The 22,398-nt window shown below is 53.5% G+C and overlaps 1 protein-coding gene across 10 annotated transcripts in view; it reads left to right on the top strand.

Moving 5' to 3' along the window:
* Positions 1 to 22,306, top strand: part of Kifc3 (kinesin family member C3) — a 95,855-nt gene extending 73,549 nt beyond the window's left edge. For 4 of the 10 annotated variants that reach the window (XM_050143566.1, XM_050143569.1, XM_050143571.1 and 1 more), the window contains 18 exons: positions 1,094 to 1,232; positions 3,643 to 3,824; positions 12,027 to 12,092; positions 12,525 to 12,668; positions 12,754 to 12,993; positions 13,350 to 13,523; positions 13,977 to 14,124; positions 14,195 to 14,325; positions 15,180 to 15,291; positions 16,080 to 16,261; positions 16,927 to 17,031; positions 18,155 to 18,285; positions 18,674 to 18,797; positions 19,345 to 19,474; positions 19,562 to 19,791; positions 20,026 to 20,160; positions 20,647 to 20,755; positions 21,712 to 22,306. In XM_050143566.1, coding sequence (XP_049999523.1) covers positions 1,094 to 1,232; positions 3,643 to 3,824; positions 12,027 to 12,092; positions 12,525 to 12,668; positions 12,754 to 12,993; positions 13,350 to 13,523; positions 13,977 to 14,124; positions 14,195 to 14,325; positions 15,180 to 15,291; positions 16,080 to 16,261; positions 16,927 to 17,031; positions 18,155 to 18,285; positions 18,674 to 18,797; positions 19,345 to 19,474; positions 19,562 to 19,791; positions 20,026 to 20,160; positions 20,647 to 20,755; positions 21,712 to 21,737 — 2,508 coding nt within the window. In that variant the 3' untranslated portion in view covers positions 21,738 to 22,306. Of the gene's footprint in view, positions 1 to 1,093; positions 1,233 to 3,642; positions 3,825 to 12,026; positions 12,093 to 12,524; positions 12,669 to 12,753; positions 12,994 to 13,349; positions 13,524 to 13,976; positions 14,125 to 14,194; positions 14,326 to 15,179; positions 15,292 to 16,079; positions 16,262 to 16,926; positions 17,032 to 18,154; positions 18,286 to 18,673; positions 18,798 to 19,344; positions 19,475 to 19,561; positions 19,792 to 20,025; positions 20,161 to 20,646; positions 20,756 to 21,488; positions 21,516 to 21,711 lie in introns of all 10 variants that reach the window. The other 6 variants (XM_050143570.1, XM_050143574.1, XM_050143575.1 and 3 more) reach the window with 4 other exon arrangements.
* Positions 22,307 to 22,398: the final 92 nt, after the last annotated feature.

The raw sequence follows: 22,398 nt of genomic DNA, 5'->3' as shown, positions 1-22,398 counted from the left end.
GAGAGAGAGAGAGAGAGAGAGAGCGAGAGCGAGCGCACCTGGCCTGGGGTGTTGGCGTACACCTTAAATTCCAGTAATGAGGAGGCAGAGGCAGATGGATCTCTGCAAGTTCCAGGCCAGCCAGGGCTGGGCTGCAGAGTGAGGCCCTGTATATATAAACATAGGTAACACAAAGAGGGCACAAAGACATAAAATTCTCTTCCCAGATGTCCCCATGGACATAAGCAAACCAAACCAAACTGTGTTTCTGAGGTGAAAAATTCGAACTCCAGACATCCCCAGAAGGACCAGGAAGGCCCTGTCTGCTTTTCTCCTGTTGTGAAATGTATTTCCGTTTCCCAAGTTTAAATTGCTTTTGTTTCTATCTCAGTGGGCCTCTGTGTGTGCATACCGCACAGTGAGGAAACACCGAGCCTGTGAACTCCATCATCTGCATCTTGTGTATGACCCTCAGATGGATCACACCTTCCCACACTGTTCTGACCCTTGCTTGGTGTCTTTCTCTGAGCTATAGGGGATGTCTCTAAATGAAGCACCCCTTTCCTGCACCTCCACTCTTCTGCTCCAGCCCAGCTACCTTTGTCTCAGTCCCTTGATGGGGATATGGGGTCACATTGCCCCTGGATGGCCTCATGGGGCAGAGCGAGGAGGCGGCAGGGTGGTCATTCTCCCTGTCAGGTGGATTCATGTGCAGCCTCCTAGTCCTGGGTGTGCCATCCTTAGGTGGGAGGCCATCTGCCAAGGTGTTGCAGCAGATGACACTACAGGGGAGTTGCCCCAAGCCTGCTGTGTGTATGGCAGGACTGGATAGTCGCCTGTGATGGTGTGAACCAGCTGCTCACCTTCTGCTGACTTCTGCCCCACGGAACCTGCAGGGCTAGCACTAGCTTCACTGGGGACCACAGCGTCCTCGGTGTGGAGGCCGGCTACTGTGGGGCCCAAGAATAAGTCATCTTCCTGTGGCTTGTTGGTGTGGCTTCCCCGGTCCCAGGCTTCTTTGTCCACACCTCGTGCTGGGAGACAGTGCTGGGCCCTGGGACCAGAATACTCACACAGTCCCCTTCACGAGAGGATTCTGGTTGTGTCTTGGCAGCAGGCCCTGCAGGACAAGGGGTGCGAGAGCAAGAGTCAGGGGACGAAAGAAGACAAGCTCCCGAAGAGGCAGGCGCTGGCCCCCAGGCGGGACCGGGAGGCCCCAGAAGCTGGTGGCGCCATGAATGTAGAAAACACAGGTAAAGGAGGTCAGCCCATCAGCACACCTGGCTGAACTGGTGCAGGACAGAGGCTCCCATGGGGTCCCAGCTGTGTGATGCTCTGTCCCACAGCTGGAGGTGGCTCAGCCGATCTGGCCACCTGACATGAACTTGAGACCCTGGACAGCCTCCTCCAAATCCAGGGACAGCCATGTGTCTGTCCTCTTTCTTGTCCTGCCCCTTGTCCCAGGGCCACCAAGGCTCCACCCAGTGATAAGAGACCTTGGCCACTGGAGGCTGGGGTTGGATTTCCCTTCTTTTTGTCTTTTCCAAGCACCCATCTAAAGCAGAGCCCAGGAGCAGCCTCCCAGACGCCACTGGTGCCGGCTGCAGAGCCTGGCTGTTCTGGTCAGAGGATCTAGAGAGCAGGGAATTGTTCCCCTGCCTTCAGGCTGAGAAAACTGAGCCTGTGGTTCCATTATCCTCAGCCCAAAATGGGCACCCAGAGCTGACTGGTTTTAGAAGTTTCTCCAGGCCCCTTTGCTGTCCTCTGGGGTTTCTATAGTAAGTACAGGCCAGTGGCCACAGAGAAAGAGCATCCTAGGCAGCCTCAGGGCAAGGCCAGGGGTGTGAGGGAAAGGTGCCACTTTCCCAGAATCTGCATGTCTGAACTTGCTGGGGTTGTTGGAGGAGGTCACTCCCTCCTGAGTCTGGGCCAGCACCGGCTCTGCATGAGCCCTGGTCCACCTAGATTCAGGGCTGGTGTAGGGTCTGGCTGAGCAATGAGCAGCCAGGATTTCAGTACAGCCACCATCTGGCCAGTAGGTGGGATAGGCTCAGAGGAGGAAGGCTAGATCTTCCTAGCAATGAGGACTGGTGTAATACCTGGTCCCTGGGCCCTGTGGTGGGTGTGCTTCTAGAAACTGACCTGTTAGGTGGTGGCTTCCTCAGCACAGGATTGTTCTGCTCAGGTACTCTGGGACCTCACCTCTCCTCCCTTCTCCCCATTCTCAGACCTCCTTCTGTTTCTTCAAGAGTGTTTCTCCCACTACCCACGACTCTGCAGGTTCCACTCAACTCCTGGCCCCTGCACAGGGCACCATGCTGTGGTCTTGGGCTCAGGGCCTCCCGGGACAGGAGCTGTGTCATGGAAGACAGGCCTGCCAAGACCCGGGATAGTCACTCAAACCTTTGTTACCTAGGGGAGCCCAGTTCCTTTCCCAGGGCTGCTTTTGGGCTTAGTATATTGGAAGAGCCAGCAGGGTCCCTCCCATGTGACTCAAGAGGCTAGATCAGCTCTCAGCCGAGCCCAGCACATTCTCTTTGCACCAGTACAGTCTGTGGCCATGCTGATCATGTGGCAGCCCCGTGTGCTGGTCTAGAAGCATCGGGCTGCCCTTATTGCCTCTAGAATAGATCACAGAGGCTGGGCCAGCTCTGTGTGACTTTCATGCTGTGTCACATGCAGAGCCACACAGCTGAGGCCATTGGCTAAGCATGAATTGTCTCTGGAAGGAGGGGCTCCCAGCCCCACCCGTGGGAGCAGAACCCCTTCCCCCAGCAGCCTCGCTGCTGCTGCCTCTCATTCCCTGTGCTGCTCCGGGGCTTTGCAGAACTCTAGTCAAGGGGTCCATTGGTGGGGATCAGGTACAGGGAGGCCCCTCACCTCTGGGAAGGCCAGAAGCTAAGGCCTCATCGAAGTGAAAGGTTCACTAGCTAGCACCAACCCTCTGCCCTCCCAGATACTTTGCAGGGCCTCGCTTGGGCTGCTGGGGGGAGAAGGCAAATCCTTCTCCTGTCCCCCTGGACTGCAGCCGGTTCCTCAGTGCCCAGGCCATGCTCCTCTTCAGCTTTGGAGCAAGCACTGATCATAGCCCTTGATGCTTGTCATGTGTCTCCCACTCTGATGACAGAATAGGGGAAGGTGTGGGATGGGGAGGACTCAGGCTGAGGCCCTGCTTGGCTTGGTGCTTGTCCCTTTCCTGTGCGTGTGTGGCCCCATGTGCAGGCATCAGCCTGAGAATATGCCTGGTTGCCCCTCCTCCATGCACAGGGGACCACTGTCCACGGAGCAGCTGGGAAAGCCCCATCCTCTCTGCCGTGCTTTTGAGAGGGTGTGTCTTAGCATGAAGAGCTCTTTCTGAGTGAGCCTCTGTTCTTTCCCAATGGCAGTTGTCTGGAGACACACCGCTTTGAGGGGATTCAATAAAAACTTTTTCTAAGTCTTGGTTTAGGCAGTTCTGTCCCCAGAAGTTACTGCTAAAGTGACTTCTCCAAGGCAGACCTGGAGGTCCCCTGTGAACCCATTTTGTTGTAGCCTCCAGACCTCATCCTAGCCCTACCTGCCTGCATCCTCTTCCCACCGATGGTGTGCCCTGTGGTGATGGCCGCACCCCTCCTCCAGGCAGACCTTCACTGTCGTGCTGATCAGCCACTACTTTGCTTGTAGGTGGGCGGCTCTTTGGCATCGGGAGGTGCTCAAGCCTGTCGGGGTCACCAGGCCCAGACCCCGTGGTACATAGGACGGTGGAGGCCATGTCCCAGCTTCAGGAGGAGCTGGTGGTCCTTCGGGAAAGGCTGGCCCTCCACGACAGTGACCGGCAAGCCACAACTATCCAGCTGCAGAACCAGGTACCTGGGGAGGCAGGGACAAGCAGAGGCCGCTGCCCACTGTGGAACAGGTCAGAGGACATTGTTAGGGTACCTGAACCCCACCAGAAGTCAGGTGGTGACACCTTCTGATTTGGGGAGATGCTACAGGATGAGGAGGTTCAAACTCTGGTTGTTTCACTTGGTGACAAGTGTCTTTAGCACCTGAGCATCTTCCCAGACAAAACATTTTTCCCTTTGTTGAAATCTACTTGCTTATCAAGAGGAGAAGTTGAAAGTGGAGTACCCAGCCTTCCTGGTGTCCCTAAAGCTCCACTTTAAGGAGGATCTTCTCAGATGACCTGGGAATTCAAAAGGATACCTCGCCTTTGCTCAGGTTTTATCTGTGAACTTTTTGATTATGTATTTATAACAACAGTGTTCTCCAGGGGATGGTTCCTGAAGCTCTGTACCTATGAGCTATTCTCTATAGGGTCCAATCCTGTGGAGACATGCTCAAACTCCTGGGCCTGGAGACGGGAGCAAACCCTGACTCCGCAGGACTCATTGGCCCTGTGGCCCAGGGATAGGTAACTGCCAGTCTGCACCTTACTTGTAGATGGTTTTGACAACAGGACCCTGCAGTGCTCCCTGCTGCTCTGTGTCATAGGGAGGTTAGAACTGGGGAAATATGTCTGTCTGAGGCTGTCTTGGCTGTAGGAACATTGTCTATCCTCTGAACTCCATCTTCTCATTTCTGGCCAGCTGATGCGTGTGGCTTTGTGGTTATCAGATGGGTGGGTCATAAGTGTGGACAGGACATTGATCATGAACTATAATGTGTGGTTCCCCATGGGTTCCTCTGGCCTCTTGTCTCCCTGAGCCTACAGTGGCTTTTGTTGTGGTTTTGTGTTGTTGGTTGTTGGCTTTGGTTTTGGTCTTTCTGAGATAAGCTTGTGATCTAGCCCCAATGTGCCCTGGAACTCCATAGTGGGTAGTGCCCACCTTCTGGGCACTGTAAATAAGACCACTGCCAGTAACCATGTGCCACTGTCCCTTCAAGTTCCTGCTTTCAGTTCTTTGGAGCGTATGCCCAGAATTGGAATTACTGAATCATGTAGGATTTCATTATTTTCCATATTGAGACTCAGTGTTGAGACTTTGCTTTCCTCTTTTTTCAGACAGGACCTCACTATGTAGTTCTGCTTGGCTTGGAGCTCCCTGTGTAGACGAGGTCAGCCTCAAACTCTGAAACTCTAGAGATCCATTTCTCTCTGCCTTGCAAGTGCTAGGATTGAAGTTGTGTGGGCTCTTGTGCCTTCCTGGGACAGGATCTGATACTGCCTCAAGCTGCTGTTGACCTTGAGATGACCTGCCACTCTGCCCCCCACCCCCACAGGTGTGAACCACACACCTGACTCGGTTTGTTATAATTACCAGTATACATTTTTTTTCTTAGAGTCTTGCTGTGTAGCCCTGACTGGCCTGGAGCTTACTACTTAGACCAGTGTGGCCTCGATCTCACAGGCAATAATCCTGCCTCTGCCTCCTGAGGGCTTGGACTACAGAGAGTGCTCCCAGACCTAACTCTGTTTTTAATTTTTGAGTTTTCCCATGTCCACCAGCAGTGCCCAGGGTTCCAGTGTCTCTGTATCCTCACTGACACTTATTTAACAGCCTTTCCAGTGGGTGTGCAGTGGTGTCTCACTGTAGCTTCTAAGTTCTTCGTTTTTCTTTTTAATTTCTGTCTGCATGTATTCCTGCAGGTCAGAAGAGGGCACCAGATCTCATTCTAGATGATTGTGAGCCACCATGTGGTTGCTGGGAATTGAACTCAGGGCATCTGGAAGAGCAGTCAGTGCTCTTGGCCTCTGAGCCATCTCTCCAGCCCAGTTCTTTATTTTTCTATCCAGGTGACTGGATTTCTGTCGTTAAGTTGTAGAAGTTCTTTATGTCATCTGGACAGTAATCCTGTCTCAGGAAATTGATCTGCACGTCTCCCTCCACTCTGTGTGTACCTTTCACTCTGTTCCGTGTCTTTTGTCTAGGGATGCTAACCTGAAGCGCTACACCCGTGATTTAATGGTGTATGTGTGTGTGTGTATGTGTGTGTGTGTGTGTGTTGCCTACATGTACCACATACATGTAGTTCCTGCAGAAGCCAGAAGAGGGCATCAGATTCCCCTGGGACTGGAGTCGTGCAGACACTTTGTGGTTGCTGGGAAGTAAACCTGGGTCTTCTGCATCGCCTCCAGCCCCTCTTCTAGTGACTTTTGTTGCGTTGTAGAAGTAATGAAGTTAATTTTTGTGAAGACCGCTTAGCTAGTTTTTTCTTTTACTGTTCATGTTTTGACCATATCAAAAAAAACACTGCCAAATTCAGTGTTATGAATTTTTTTTCTATATTTTCTTTTTTTGTATTTAGGTCTTTGATCCATTTGCTATCCTTTTTGTATATTGCTCTGTGGTACGTGGGTAAGGGCCCAGCTTTATTATTTGACATGTGGAGAACCAGTCTGCCACCCCCAATTGTCAGAAAGATTGTTCTTTGCTATGCCATGGTCTTGGCACCCTTGTCAGAAACGACTAGAACATGTCTGGGGTTCTTCTGGACTCTCTCATCCTCTCTGTTGTCTCCATCCTGTCTGTTCCAGCCAGAGCCGCACTGCTTCATTGCCAGAGCGCTGAAGTCAAGACACGGGCTTCCACCTTCAATCCTCTTGTGCAGCACTTGTCTGTTCGGTGTCTGTTAGCTCACAGATGAATTTTTGGATGGATTTTTTTTAATGTCTTCAGAAAATGCTGCTAGGGTTTTGGTAGGGATTGTCTTGGATCTCTAGATTTCTCTGGGTATTGTTGCAAGCCTTTTGTTGAGTCTTCAACCCACGACTGCAAGACACTTTCCTTTACTGCCATCTTTAATCTCCTTCAGCGACCTTTGTAGTTTTCTTTTTCTTTTCTTTTTTGATTTTGTTTTTTTGGTTTTTCGAGACAGGGTTTCTCTGTGGCTTTGGAGCCTGTCCTGGAACTAGCTCTGTAGACCAGGCTGGTCTCGAACCCACAGAGATCCGCCTGCCTCTGCCTCCCAAGTGCTGGGATTAAAGGTGTGTGCCACCCGGCTGTAGTTTTCTTTTTTTTTAAAAAAAATATTTTACTTATTTTGTATACAGTGTTCTACCTGCATGTATGCATGCAGGCCAGAAGAGAAGAGAACACCATGTGAGCCACCATGTGGTTGCTGGGAATTGGACTCAGAGCCAGCTCTCCAGCCCACTTTGTAATTCTCATGATGTCTTCTTACCTTTTTCATTATGTACGCACATGCATGTTCACACGAGTTTGCGGGTGCATGTCCCTGTATGTGTGGGTAGAGACTGACATAGAGTGTGTTCCGCTATTCCTCTCCACCTTATATTTGAGATAAGGTCTCTCACTGAACCGGAGCTCACCATTTCAGCTAGACTAGCTAGACGGGGTGACTGACGAGCCCCTGGGATCTATCTGGCTGTCTCTGTCCTTATTCCCAGCACTGGAGTTACAGGCGTGTGCTGCCCTGTGTGCTGCCATGCCTGCATGTGTGTGTGCACCGCACTCACGCTGTGCTCTTGGAGGCCAGAAGTGGGTGTCAGAGCCCCTGTGACTGCAGTTACAGACAGCTGCTGTGAGCTGCCATGTGGGTGCTGGGAACTGAACTCAGATCCTCTGGCTGAGCAGCCAGTGCTCTTAAACAGTGAGCCATGTCTCCAGCCCCGTGCCTAGCTTTTGAAAGGATGGTGGGGACTGAACCAAGATCTGTGTGCTTGAATAAGCACTTTACCAACGAGCCATCTCCCCATCTCCTCATTTAAGTGGTCTGATTTCATTCTTTCTTGATGCCACTGAAAATGGAATGATTTTATTTTCTACTTTGAATAGTCTGTTGTTATAGCAACACAACTGATTTCTTGCGTTGATTTCACATCCTGCAAAACTTTGCTGAAGTTAATAGTTCTTACTGGCCTGATTTTAAAATCAAATTACTCGCCAGTTTTAAATCTCAATTTGCATGAAAATCTCCCCCCCCCCCCCCCCCAGTGCTGGAGATTGAACCCAAAGCCTGTGTGTGCTGGCCAAGTGCTTAGCCACACCCCAGCCCTGGCCTTCACTTTTGTTTCTGACAGTGGAAGATGTGGCTTCTTTGACATTCCCACCTGGCATCCTGTGTGAAGTCATGTGGCCATTCTGGTCTTTAGTGGAGTGGGTTTCTGTCAGCCCACCCTAGCTCCTGGCCGGCCCACCCATGCTGATGACTTCATGCTGTGACCCAACTTCACCACTCACTGTGGTCTTTGAAGGCACTCCTGCGTTCGACACTCATCTACAGTGCAAGGCATTAGGAAAGCAGCTCAGGGGTCACTACAGATCTCCTATGCTAGCCCAGGCTGTGCAGCCTTAATCCCAAATCCCAAATGCTCCGAAGTCCAAACACTATGCTACAACTTTGACAGCTAAGCCTGAACAAAGTTTATTCCGTGCACAAAAATGCTATTAAAATACTGTAAAATTTACCCCAGACTCTGTATATCAGGTGCATGTGACACACAGGTGAATTTGCTTAGACCTGGGCACCATGCCCAAGATGTCTCACAGTGTATATGCAACAATTTAAAAATCTGAACTACAGAAAACTTCTGGTCCTGAACACTCAGATGCCGGCTGCTCAGTTTGCAGTAGAGTATGCCATATGCCGGGCCTCGGCAAGCACATTGCACAGATTTCCTCACTTAGTCTTCAGGACCTTGATGGGGTCGCCTCAGTGCAGACGGGGACGCGGAGAGGCATGGAGAGGTGAAGGGACTTGTCTGGTTACTCTCATGAGCGGAGGTCTGGTTAGGGTTGGGATCCTGGGTTCTCAAATGCTATCCCTGCCCCTCAGGGGTGGAGGGCAGAGGGGACTACATGGCACTTGACACAGCTGTGTCAACTAGGCCAGGTGAGCCTCCCAGCTGGGGTGTATGGGAGGCAGAATGAGTGAGGTGGCTATGGGAGGGGTACAGCCTTGATCTCCCCCCACCCAGCCCCTTGCCGCCATCCCTGGGGCTGCAGGTGAAATGCCAGCTCAGCAAGGCTCTGTAGAACCCTTGGCAGAGCTGCTTTTATGCCTCGAGATAGCTGCTGACCACGCTGCCCAGGCATGGTGGGAGGTAGGGAGGTAATCACTGGGTTGGGAGCAGACAGCTGAGACAATGAAGACCTGAGCGGGTACCCACCTCCATCCAGCTGCTTCTGCCATGGTAAATGTGGGTTTATGTCAGGTCAGTAGACAGGCAGGACCCACTCGCTGTGCCCCTTGCCTCAGTTTCTCTAGCTGAGTGGTTCTCAACCTTCCAAGGGCTGCAACCCTTTAATACAGTTCCTCATGTTGTGGTGACTCCCAAACATAAAATTATTTTGATTGCTACTTCATAACTGAAATTTTGCTCCTGTTATGAATTATAAAGTAGATAATTTCAGAGATAGAGGTTTGCCCACGGGGTGGGGGTCGGGTGGCGATCCACAGGCGCAGATCAGAGCCACTGCTAACCTTAGGTGGGAGGGCCATCGCCTCTGTGGACTGTGCACTCTCCGCTCCGCTCTTTGATTCAGGGGTTCTGCACGCTGCCCTCTGCTGTTGACTCGCGCTGAGCATCTGCGATCTGCTTGGCCTTTGTAGTCCTCCTAAGTGTGTGAGTAGGCGCGGCACAGGCTTGCAGGGTGTGGTACCTTGCTCTCTGCTCCTGTTCCTGCCTCCCATCCAGTTCTCTGGACGTTCCACTTGCTTCTTCTGCTCTCTGCCCTTGAGCCCTCTCCAAACAGAGCCTCCCTCCCAGCACAGGCAGGGACCCTCTCCCTGCAGCAGGTTCTAACTGTCCTGTCCCAGTCAGGTGCAGCTGGTCCTCGGAAGGCCATGAAGGAGTTAGTGGGCTGTGCCTGATGGATGGTGATGGCCGCCCCTGACAGGGTGCCCTTCAGACCAGTAGAGTTAGATTCCCCAGCTCTGCTTCCTGAGATGAGCTCCCAGATAACTTAGTGTCTGGTATCTCTGACCAAAGGGGTCTTTTATGGTCCCCACTCCTTGTCAACAAGTTGTTCCCATCCTGTCCATCTCCTGTGTCTCCTTATCTAGCCCAGCAGAGCCAGCAGCACCTGAGTTCCCATTGTGATGCAAGAAGGAGCTAGGCTGTAGACAGACCAGAGGCCCTGACTCCCAGGAAGCATTGCCAGCCCCATGTTCCCTACAGCGGGGCTGAGTGCCCAGCATCAGCCAGCATTGGAAACAGCCAAGGTCAGAACTTCAGAAATGCAGTGAGGCAGTACAAAGCGTTAGAAAGTAGATCCTCTTACTGTAGGGTGAGGGAAATGCAAGAGAAACTCATACACTTCACATCTGACTGGAAATCACAGAGACTCCGTGGACTGTGATTCTGCAGCCTGGAGGCCCTGCTCCTTCCTATCTCCCACACAGGCTTCTCTTTGATAGGATGCTAATAGCTATCTTGAGGCAGGATGCAGGGGGCAGGGCAAAGTGGTCACAAAGGACTGGAAAGCCCCCTCTGGTCAGAGATGCTACACACCAAGTCCATGCTGGGCTTGTTGGGGGTGAAGGCAGAAGGTCTGGGAGACACAGTGATGAGGTTGCACTTCAAACTTCCAGCTTTGCCCTCCACAAACCAAAGAGCCAGCTTCACAGTTGCCTTGTAGTCAGTACCACAGCTGACCTAGCTGCTTCCTCAATAGTAGGACTTCAGACCAGCTCTGCTTTCTGGCTGCCTATCTCTGCTTGTAGCCAAAGGGCGCACACACACTGGGTTCTCAGCCCCATACGGGCAGTGGTAGTGGGTAGAGAAATGGCATGGGCTGTGCTTTCCTGCTGGGCCCATGGCTAAGAGTGCCCCTAGGAAGGAACTTAATAGAGGTGATGACAGGTAAGTTTTCTCAAGTCTTAGCTTTTAGGTCACCTGCTTATCCCCTGGAGATATGGGCAGCCTGGGCCTTCCACTCTATCAGTGGGGTCGTGGGCCATCAAGAGTTGACCTGCACTGGCCTGCTGGGTCTATAGCGAGGTGGAGGATCTCATGGCCCTCTTCCTCTTGCCCAGCTAGCCACTTTGTCCAGGCCTAGGGAACAGTGACCTCTGAGGCTACATGCTCATCTGAGATGTTACATCTAAACATCCAGGCCCCACTCTACCTGTCTTTGAACAGGGTCTTACTATGTAGCCCTGGTTGGTCTGGAACTCGCCATGTAGACCAGACTGGCCTCAAACTCGAGTTACCCCTGCCTCTGCTGGGATTAAAGGTGTGCACCACCACACCCAGTATTAGCCTCTCTTATGAGATAAATTTTGAGGTACTGGGTATGAGTTCCCATCAGACGTTGGCCATGAGTACCCACATCAGAGATTCTTCTTCAGGTAGTCATTAGGTATCCAATTGTGTGTGTGTGTCTGGGGGAGGGGGGTCTGCCTTATCTGCCTGGTGTCTGTAGACAATATTCCCCTTCACCTCATTTAGTAATCAGAGTTCAGTACTTTGGAGGTCAAGATATATAAGCCTCCTAACCCACTAATGTCCATTTGACTCTCCACTTCTTTTCCAAGGTGACACAGTCATCTAGAATGTTCTGAGGAGAAACTCAACATGCCCTGGCAAATTCTGCTGCCAGGAATCTTATCTGCCAAGCCTGTTCCCTAGGGGGCTTCCTGAGGCAGACTAATATAGGCTCAGGGTCTGGGGCCTTCAGAGATGGTATCCTGTTGGAGGCAGCTCAAGGGAAGGGTCACTTGTCCTAGGATTTTTATCCAAGGCATTGTCACCACCCCTCACTGAGTATCTTGCTTGTCCATGTTCATGCCCATCTTCCTGGTCACAGTTCTTCAAGATCCTGGCTGCAGAAGACACAGTTTCACAGGCCAATTCACTAGAAGCTCCCCAAGGTGGAAAATACTGGGGGCTGGGCAAGGCTGAGCCCAGGGACTTCTGAAGGGCCTGTGCCAGTGAGGGGTCCTGAATTTCCTAAGGTTCCTCTCCAGGCCTTCCTGCAGGGCCATGGCTGGCACATTCTTGCAGGGAGTGGGCATTGCAGGTCGCTGGAAACAGGGCAGGGAAACCTGAGGTCCTGGGGTCAGAGGGGCCACACTGGCTATCACTGGAGCTGGGCAAGCAGACTGGGTGTGGGCTGGTGGTGAGGACCTGGGCTCACAGTGCTCTTGGCTTGTGCCCACAGGTGGAGCATCTGAAGGAAAAGCTCCTTAGCCAGGCCCAGGAAGTGAGCCGACTACGATCAGAACTGGTGAGACCCCAGTGCCATTTTGAGGAGAGGTGGTGGATGCCAAGCAGAGGATCCCACCTCGCTGTGGCTGGGTCCCCATGCCCTACCTGAACTTAGGCTGCCCTGTCTGTGTCAAAGGCTTGTCACTTCTCACCACAGAGCAGGGGGCTGGATCTCTTTGCTGACGTAGAACAGGAGTGTGAACTCTGCATTAATGTGACTCTGTGTCACTTTCACACTCAGGAAAATAGACTGAGAAGAGCAGGGCAGCAGGGAGCGGGCCTGCCTCGCCGCGTGGCCTCCTTTCCTGTTTTTCTGAGCCCCTGGCCTCTTTCTCTCCCTGCTGCCCCTCTTTGCCTCCTTTCGCGTTCCCTCTGTTCTCCTGGCTTCATCTCACCTCTCCTGGTGTGTGTGCCCTTGCTCATGCCTCCTTTGGGCCCCGGCTCTCCACAGGGAGGCACCGACGCGGAAAAGCACCGGGACAGGCTGATGGTGGAGAACGAGCAGCTGAAGCAGGAGCTGAGGCGCTGTGAGGTGGAGTTGCAGGAGCTTCGGGCACAGCCGGTGGTGCCCTGCGAGGGCTGTGAGCACAGCCAGGTAAGCCGGCAGGCCACCCTGGGCCTGTGGGCTCAGCTGTGCCGTGTGGCCCTGCGACTATCCTGTCTGCCTTGACTACCTGCAGGAGAGCACTCAGCTCCGTGACAAGCTGTCCCAGCTGCAGCTGGAAGTGGCTGAGAACAAAGGCATGCTGTCGGAGCTGAACCTGGAGGTGCAGCAGAAGACCGACCGGCTAGCAGAGGTGGAGCTGCGGCTCAAGGACTGCTTGGCTGAGAAAGCACAGGAGGAGGAGCGGCTCAGCCGGCGCCTGCGGGACAGCCACGAGACTATCGCCAGTCTGAGGGCCCAGTCCCCACCGGTTAAGGTGAGTCGTGCTGCCTTGAAGGAATCCTGGGCCCAGGGCAGGTCTTGTCCCAGTGGATAGCCAGGTGTATGTGACTGAAGGGCTCTCTCCTTCTGTGCTCGCTGCCAGGGCAGGCTCTGTGACAGGGCTTGTTGTATGCTCGGCACAAGTGCACCTGCTGTCGTCTCTGTCCTTCTTGTTTTTTTTGTGCCCAGCCTGGCCTCAGTCAGGCTTCCCTTTGGAAGATGCTAGCAGGCCCTGCAGCATTCTGCAGAACCAGAACCCTTTCAGCTCCTGGAGGTTTTGTTCTACCAGCAGCTGCTGTTGGGTCAACTGCGTCTAACGATGCTCTGTTCTGTCTTTCCCTCTCTCTGCAGTACGTCATCAAGACAGTGGAGGTGGAGTCATCCAAGACCAAGCAGGCCCTCAGCGAGTCCCAGACCCGAAATCAGCACCTGCAGGAGCAAGTGGCCATGCAGCGGCAGGTGCTTAAAGAGATGGAGCAGCAGCTGCAGAACTCCCATCAGCTGACAGTACAGCTGCGGGCTCAGGTGAGCGCGCCAAGAGGGCTGTAGTGGGGACTCCACACCACAGACTCAGGGTCTAGTTCCTCCTTTCCCCTGACCATGTGGTCAGTCTCTGTGCCCTCATCTATAACATGAGCTGGTCACAGAAGCTCCTGGGACACAGGGAAGTGATCATAAGGGGCTGTCTGTGGCAGCCCACAGGTTTGCTCAGTAGGTCCCACTGCGTGTGTCGCCATGCTTTTTCCAACCTCCTGAGCGTGTGTTTCTTGGGGGCACATAGCCTATCACCTGTTATGTGCACAGACCAGCTGGAGCTGTGCTTTAATACGAGGAGGTGATGTCTGTGCAGACTCTCAGGCCATTCCGTCCCTCTACACCAGCCAGGCATAGTTCAAGCCCAGGAGATTCGGGGGCTTCCTCTCCACACTTGCCCTTTCTCACACTCCCTCCTGAACCTTTTCCTGGCCTGGCCATCAGATTGCCATGTATGAGGCGGAGATGGAGCGGGCACAAGGGCAGATGTTGGAGGAGATGCAGTCCCTGGAGGAGGATAAGAACCGGGCCATTGAGGAGGCCTTCGCACGGGCCCAGGTGGAGATGAAGGCAGTACACGAGAACCTGGCAGGTGAGCCTGAAGCCAGCTCTGCCCAGCCCCATGTCTGGAAGCCCAGATGTCTGACACCTTCGCTCCATAGGTGTCAGGACCAACCTGCTGACGCTGCAGCCTGCACTGAGGACCCTCACCAACGACTATAATGGGCTCAAGCGGCAGGTGCGGGGCTTCCCCTTGCTCCTGCAGGAGGCTCTCCGGAGTGTCAAAGCTGAGGTGAGCAAACCCAGTGGGACTTCGCTGGGAGAGGCCAGTCCCCTGTATTCAGATCCCCTATGCAACAGCTTCTTGCCTTGTTACCAAGACATTATTCCTCTCGTGAGCTCTCATCCATGCTACAGGATCCTTATAGCCATTATGTTTGTTTAATAATTTATTTTTGAGACCCTGGCTCCACATTTTCCTGCCTCAGCCTCTTGTGTGTTATAATTCCTGGCATTTGCCACCATGCCCGGCTCTCTGTGTTTATTATTTACTTTTTCTTCTATAAGAAGCATTGAGCCCAGGGCTTCGCTCCTGGTAGGCAAAGGCTCTACCTCCAAGCTTCATCCCTAGGTGCTCATTTTGTTTTTTAAAGCCATCCTCACATAGTGTGAGAATAGCCAGTGAATCTTCAGGGGCCTCCTATGTCGCTGAGCCTTTTATAGCTGCTGGCTTCTTAAGTTTGTATGACAGTTCTGCAGAGACAGATATATTCTGGGAAAAGGAAGTAAGTTCTTGAAATAATCGTGTCAGTAATACATGGATACGGCCAGGAACCAAACCCAAGGTATCTGGGCATCACCACTCTCCTTAACGTCCTAGCTCCGTGGGAAGGGTTCTATTTGGGAGGAGCTGAATCTTGCTGTAGCCAGGTACTCAAGTTCTAGGCCTTTGCTTCTTTGCCTAGAGCTCAGTTTTCCTTGTCTCTAAGATGGGGTGCTGGCTGTGCCTCCGCAGAGGTTGATCTGCCTCGATAGTACATGTCGGGTCTCAGCCTGGGCAGATGAGGGTAATGCCATCAGGCCAGGTGGCCAGGGAAGGGAAGCTAACAGAGCCAGGCCTTTGATGGTAGTGTGCACGCTCCCCAGATTGGCCAGGCCATTGAGGAGGTCAACAGCAACAACCAGGAGCTGCTGCGCAAGTACCGCCGGGAACTGCAGCTGCGCAAGAAATGCCACAATGAGCTGGTGCGGCTGAAGGGTGAGTATCCTCGGCTGTGTGCAGTTACTCCTAGCGCTGTATGTGATGCTGCTGATTCAGGGGCCCAGCACACTCAGGAAACTTACTTAAAGGCACACAGCTAGCAAATGGTCCACCTGGGTTGGAACTTACCTTTAAAGCCCCTTGCCCATGGCAGGTTCCTCTCAGGCCTGGGGATGTGAGAGCACTGTGCAGTAGTAGACTAGGGCTTCACTGACCTCTGCCCTGAACTCGAGGTCACCTGCTCTGTGCCAGCTGTTGCAGACCCTGGGGAGTCAGCTGTGTCCCCAGCCCTCACCATGCTCGTGTTGGCTGGGAGGAGAGTGGTCATTAGTCACCAGAGAACCCTACAGTGTCCCTTCACCAGGGCTGGGAGCACATGTGTAGCTGTCCCTGGGATACACTGCCAGCCACCCTTTTCTTTCCTTGTTCCTTTTTTCCCCTGTCTGGTTCTGGTACCCAAATCCTACCTAGCATTCCCTGTGCCCCTCTAGATTGATAGATAAATCCCTTGGTTCATGGAGTCCAAGCTCCTTGAATAGATGAGGAAACTCAAGTCCACAGAGAATGTTACCAAGACTGGCTGCAGTACCTGAGCCACAAGGTAAAGCACCCTGAATTTGTCTGCTCAGGAAGAAAATGTACTGAATTCATACAATAGTCTGAGTGATTAATAATAAGTTGCTCCTGGAACTCTGCATTAAAGATGGGACTCTTGGGCCACTGGTTTGCCTAGAACTGCAGTCTGGCATTGATCCATTTCATTTCTCCATCTTCTACCAATCTAGGAAACATCCGGGTTATTGCACGAGTCCGGCCAGTCACCAAGGAGGATGGGGACGGACCTGAGGCAACCAATGCTGTGACCTTTGATCCAGATGACGACTCCATCATCCACCTGCTGCACAAGGGCAAGCCTGTGTCCTTTGAGCTGGACAAGGTCTTCTCCCCATGGGCCTCACAGCAGGATGTGAGTGTGGCTCCATTGCAGGGCATTCGCAGGGACATGGGAGGAGCAGCAGAGGAAAGGACAGAAACACAAGGCAGGGGCCAAGGCTAGGTGAGAGCGGAGAAGCGTGAAGGAAGTGGGTGGGAAGGTACAACTGGAGGCCTTAGGGAGATCCACATAGACCATGACTACCCATGGCTCCTTCTACCTCAAGGCCTCCTTCATCAGCCATTAGGCCCAGGGTAGCCTCCCTTGCCTTGAGTTCCTTTCTTGTGACAGTACCATGGGACTTTCTGGAACTCCCCAATGTCCCTGACGCCCCCGGTGCCAAGGCTGAGCAACATGAACTCCATGGGAGCGACAGCTTCACACTCCTCTCAGCTCAGAGGCAGCCTTCTAGCCTTGTCTGGCCCACATCTCTTTCCTGCTGGGGGTCAGGCAGGCCCAAGCCAGAGAATGTGCTAGGCACATGCTAGCCTCTGCCTTGGTTGGGTCAAGTCTTCCCTGAGAATGTATAAGCTAGGATTGGGCCCCAAACCCTGCCCTGGTGATAGTGGCTAAATCCTTACAGTGACCTGGTTCTCATTGATAGAGGCCTTAGCTGGGAGGTGGCTGGAGTTGGGGTATGGGGCCCCACGTGCCAGCAGTACTGGAAGCCCCTTGGTCCCTGCCCTGTGTCCCCGCAGGTATTCCAAGAGGTACAGGCCCTCATTACCTCCTGCATCGATGGCTTCAATGTCTGTATCTTTGCTTATGGCCAGACAGGTGCCGGCAAGACATATACGATGGAGGTAGGTGTGTGCCCGACGGGAACGGGCTTAGGGACCTAGCTTCCTTCCATGATCTTTGGGTTTTGCACAATGTATGCTTTGTCTTATTCTCACAACCACCCTGGGCTGCTGTTCCTTGCTTTGACTCCATGGTACCAGGCCTGCAAAAACAAGTATGTCCTTCCCAGGAGCCTGCCCCATAGGCTTGCATGTCTCTAGGAAGTGGAGACAGACATCAGAGGACTCCTTCCTTGCGTATATTCCCTGAGCTCTTTTCCTATAGTGTGGCTGCCTCAGACTAGGCTTGAGGATTCCCAGGATATTATGATGAATGAGGCTTGGTATCAGCCCTCAGGGGGTTTCTGGGCCATGGGAGAGACTTGCTACCTACGTGACTATAGTTGTGGAAAGCTGGGCTCTAAGAGGGCTTTATCTGTGCCATGTGCCCAGAGTCCTTGTAAGCAAGGACTGGGTCACTTAAGTTGAGGAATTATTTTTTTGTTGTTGTTTTGAGACAGGGTCTCTATGTAGCCCTGGCTATCCTGAAACTTACTATGTTGGCCAGACTGACCTTGAAGTCAGAGATCCTCCTGAGTGCTAGAATCAAAGGCATGAGTCAACACTCTAGCCCAGTGTTGAGGAATCTTGACTATGGAGTAATAGTTTAAAAACTCCAGCCCTGTAGAGTGTTGCCTCGTTGGTAGTTTTCTGGCTCTCCAGGGGTCACTGTGGACTGTGGAGCTAGCAGAAAACGGCTTATTGGGTCCTGCTCAGGCCATTGGGCACCTGTTATCTCTCCACTAATCCCCACGCCCTGAGTTCTGAGTAAAGAGACTGCTGAGCCGGACAGGACAGGAGAGCTAGAAAGATGCTCAGCCTAAGCCCTGGTACTCGGCAGGGTAGGCGTTCCAGGCCTTTGCCCCCAGAGCTCCTTCCATTCTCACCACTTTCCTGGTAGCAGGATAATGCTGCCTTAAAGGTAGGGAAACTCTCTTATTCCTAGTAGAATACCCTGATATTTATTATGAGAACAGGCCAACATGCAGCAGGCAGCTTCACAGGGAGGCTCACCTGTAGGGTACCTGGGGTGGCAGATGCTGTGTGAGCATCTGTAGGGCCACTGGGCCTTTCCTTCTGCCATCAGGGGACCCCCGAGAACCCAGGCATTAATCAGCGGGCCCTGCAGCTGCTCTTCTCGGAGGTGCAGGAGAAGGCGTCTGACTGGCAGTACACCATCACCGTCAGCGCGGCAGAGATTTACAACGAGGTCCTCAGGTGGGCCGGGCCAGACTTCTGTGGGGCTCATGGTGTGTGTGGGGGCTTCCTGGTCTCTGGGTCTAGCCTCTAGCTAGAGCTGACTTTGACCAAATCTAGGAGGTAGGTCCTCCTCCCTTATCTGGGCTCCTTTTCCTGTTGTGGGCTGCACTACGCTGGTTGGTTGGGATGGGGGTGGGGATCCCTCTCCAACCAGAGGGCGTGCACCCTTACTTAGGACTTCTGTGGAAACCTTTTCCCCTTTTCTGAGGACAGGGCAGAAGAGGAAAGGTCAGCAGCGCCACTGTCCAAGATTGATTGTGGGGGCAGAGTCCAGGCTAGGGACTGGGTGCAATGCAAGCAGAGGCCAGAGTGGGAGGGAGAAGTAATGGCCTGCTTGTCCCCCCAGAGACCTGCTGGGGAAAGAGCCTCAGGAGAAGCTGGAGATCCGGCTGTGCCCGGATGGCAGCGGGCAGCTCTATGTGCCAGGGCTGACTGAGTTCCAGGTGCAGAGCGTGGATGACATCAACAAGGTAAGGCGTATGGGACGCGCGGGGAGACCTTGCCACCAGCTGCTCTGGAGGACAGGCCTGGCTCAGATGGGGGCTCTCACCACCTGACTGTGCAGCTTGGAGGGGTCCCCAGGCCTCTGGAAGCCTGTGTCCTCATCTGAAGGGAAAGGCGGGAGGATTGTGAACCTGAAACCAGTCTGCTACCTAGCAAGACCCTGTCTCAGAAACACTTCAAGTGACTAGGTGCACACCTTTGATCTCAGCACTCAGGAGACAGTGGCAGGTTTGAGATCAGCCTGGTCTGTATAGAGAGTTCCAGGCCAGCTAAGGCTACATAGTGAGACCTTGTCTCAAAACAAAAAATTAAAAAGTAGCCAGCTGTTGATGGTACACCCCTTCATCTGAGTATTTGAGAAGGCAGGCTGATCTCTGTGAGCTGCAACTTGATGTGCGTAGTTAGAACTTGTCTCCCCCCAAATCGAACAACAAAACCCAAATCAACTTCAGTATATAAATAAAACACACAGAGTGGCATTGCCCTTCCCAAAGGAGCCCCATTGCCTCCCAGGTGTTTGAGTTTGGCTACAACAATCGCACCACAGAGTTCACCAACCTGAACGAACACAGCTCCCGCTCCCACGCTCTGCTCATTGTAACAGTGCGTGGTGTGGACTGCAGCACAGGCCTCCGGACCACAGGTAAGAGACACACAGTGGGCATCCCGCTCAAGCACTCTCCATGGGCTATCCTGAGCAGTGCTGACCTGTCCTTTGCCCTGCCTGCAGGGAAGCTGAACCTGGTGGACCTGGCTGGTTCCGAGCGTGTGGGCAAGTCAGGGGCTGAAGGCAACCGCCTGCGAGAGGCACAGCACATCAACAGGTCACTGTCTGCCCTGGGGGACGTCATTGCTGCCCTGCGTTCCCGACAGGGCCACGTGCCCTTCCGAAACTCCAAGCTCACCTACCTGCTGCAGGACTCTCTCAGTGGTGACAGCAAGACTCTCATGGTGGTGCAGGTGAGGGCCTGGGGTTCAGGAAGGGCCTCCCCAGGCTGTCAGCTCCCCCAATCCCACATGGACCCTGCCAACGCTCTTATGCAATACACAAGCCTCTCCCCATGCCTCTGCCATTTTCACTGCCCCCAGTGGTCTCCCCTGATCAGAAGCATCCTCTAGTGACCATGCTGCCGCCTCCTGAACCATGGGGGCAGACAACTGGCATGGACTGGACCTGAACTCTCTGTCCCTTAGGTGTCCCCAGTAGAGAAGAACACCAGCGAGACTTTGTACTCCCTCAAGTTTGCTGAGAGAGTTCGCTCTGTGGAGTTGGGCCCTGGGTCCCGCCGCACAGAGCTGGGCTCCTGGTCAAGCCAAGAGCATCTGGAGGTAGGGAGAAGAGGAGGATCCTCCTCACCCCAGGATCCCCCCTCCCCCCGTGGGCTTGGCTCTGAGTAGGGAGCAGGGCTGACAGGCTTGAGTGGTGGGGGCAGAAGCTGCTACAAAGGTGGGTAAAGCTAGAACCCAGTGGCGCTTTTGCTTTCTGAGGCAGGTTCCCACCTTGTAGCTCTGACTGACCTACAACTTCCTTTGTAGACCAGGAAGCCTCAGACTCACTGAGATCTGCTTGCCTGTTTTCTGATTGCTAAGGGGTCACTATACCAGCTCCATGGCCCCTCTAGGCCATCTTTATTTTGGAGGGCCAGCAATGCATTGTGGAATGCAATGCAAATTAATTCCCTCCTTCATGGGTAATATTTCTGGGCTGACTTCTCATTAGTCACCTCTGTAGATGAGGGAACATTGTCAGGTGGATGGAGGGGAGGAGCCAGGGCAGCCCTGGCTCCCACAACAACCGGCCTTCTCTGCTCACAGTGGGAGCCAGCTTGCCAGACACCACAGCCAACAGCGCGAGCCCACTCTGCCCCTGGCTCTGGGACCAACAGCCGCCCGGGCTCCATCCGAAGGAAGCTGCAGCCATCAGGTAAGCCTGTCTGGGAGGGCAGTAGGACAGCCTTTCCCACGTTGACAGGTTGCCCTTTCCTAGATAAGCTATTTTAAAAAGGGAAGAAAATCCCTATGAGCCAGCCCTAGCGGGCCCCCACCTATAGTCTCAGCTGCTTGGGAGGCTGAAACGAGGCCTGCCTGGCCAATGCAGTCTCAAAATGGAATTTTAAAAAGGAGGTAAAGTCAGGCATGGCAACTTGTGCCTGACCTCAGTGTTGGTTCTGAGCCAGCATGGTTTACACAGTGAGTTCTAGGCCAGTGAAGGTTATATAGTGACACTGTTCCCCCAAAGGGAAGCTGCTTGCCTAGCATGTGGGAAGGCCTGGGTTCCATCCTCAATACCCCAAAAGCCACATTTAGAAATGGTCTCCCTGCCTTGCCTGCTCTGGACAGAAGGCAGAACTGTTTTACTGAGTCCCAAGCCCCTGGAGAGGGTGACAAAGAATCTGGCCCTAGAAGCTCCTACTCCTAGCACATGCTACCTACTCAAGGCCCATGCTGTGCACAAAGGAGCCTTCACCCCAGCAGAGCCCCCCCACCTCCCACAAAGCAGTCCTGCCATCCCCAGCGGAAAAGAGGCCCCATCACAGGGCTGTGACCTGGGATTCCTGCCTCATCATTTGGAGGCCAGGCCACTCACTGAGTCCAAAAGGGGTGGTGGCAGCTGGGTCCAAACTCCGCAAGTGAGATGTCTATCACTTTGATTTCAGCCTGACGGCTGGGGCTGCAGTCTCCAGGTGAGTGTGGGCCAGCGGCCTGGGGCTGCCTGCCTGCTGTCTGCTATTGGTGCAGGGCTCTGCTAGGGCTGCGTGGTACAGAGCTGGGCCTGTCCTCCGCTGCCTGCTGTCCATATGCTTCTGCTGGCCTCCTGCTCTGCATCTGCTGTGGGCACACCTGCTGAGGCAGGAGGCTGAGAGCACCCTTCTTTTTCAGGGAAGTTGAGGCCAGTGCCTGTGTGAGGATGTGCTACGCTGCCAGGCCTGGAGCTGGGCCCTGTGGTCTGGCTACCTGTTCTAACACCATCATGGATGGAGGCCTGTGTGGAGGCTCGCCTGCCCTGCCTCTCCTCAGAGAAACATGTTCAGAAGGAAGCGAGTCTGTGTGTGGCTCTAGGCACCCAAGTGTGGGCTTCTGGAAGGGTGGGGATGGTATTCTGCCTGGTGGGCTGAAGCCATGGAAGTCCAGCCCTTGCAGGGAGGGTGGTCCCTACTAGTGGGGAAGGCTGAGGAACCAGCTGGGGGCTGGGGAGAGCAACAGCATCTCTGCTTACCCTCCTTAGGGAGGGGGTCCCTCACTGGAGTGTGTATATAAGTGTTCTAAGGTGTATATAGGAGCCCCCACCCTGTCAGGGGTCTGGGCTGTATTTATGGCTGGCAGAGGTCAGTGGACAGGGCTGGGTCCTGCTCATCTGTCTGACACCAGGCACTCTCCCTGCCCACTGATTCTCAACATGTTCCTCTCCCAAAATCCTATTTAAGAACTTTTGGAAGCTTAGCCATTTTTACTTATTAAATGTCTTTTTACATGAGCACAGTCTGAGTGATTGGTACTGGGAGACCCTGTGTATGGATCATGGAACAGGACATTTTATGCCCTGTTGCTCCCCGCTAAGTGACCATA

Source organism: Alexandromys fortis, unplaced genomic scaffold (assembly GCF_014885135.2).
Source record: "Alexandromys fortis isolate MF-2015 unplaced genomic scaffold, M_Fortis_MF-2015_v1.1 scaffold_1, whole genome shotgun sequence".
In the NCBI taxonomy this organism is placed as follows: Eukaryota; Metazoa; Chordata; class Mammalia; order Rodentia; family Cricetidae; genus Alexandromys; species Alexandromys fortis.
Note: the sequence above shows the minus strand (reverse complement) of the source record. Positions and strands in the feature narration are given on the sequence as shown.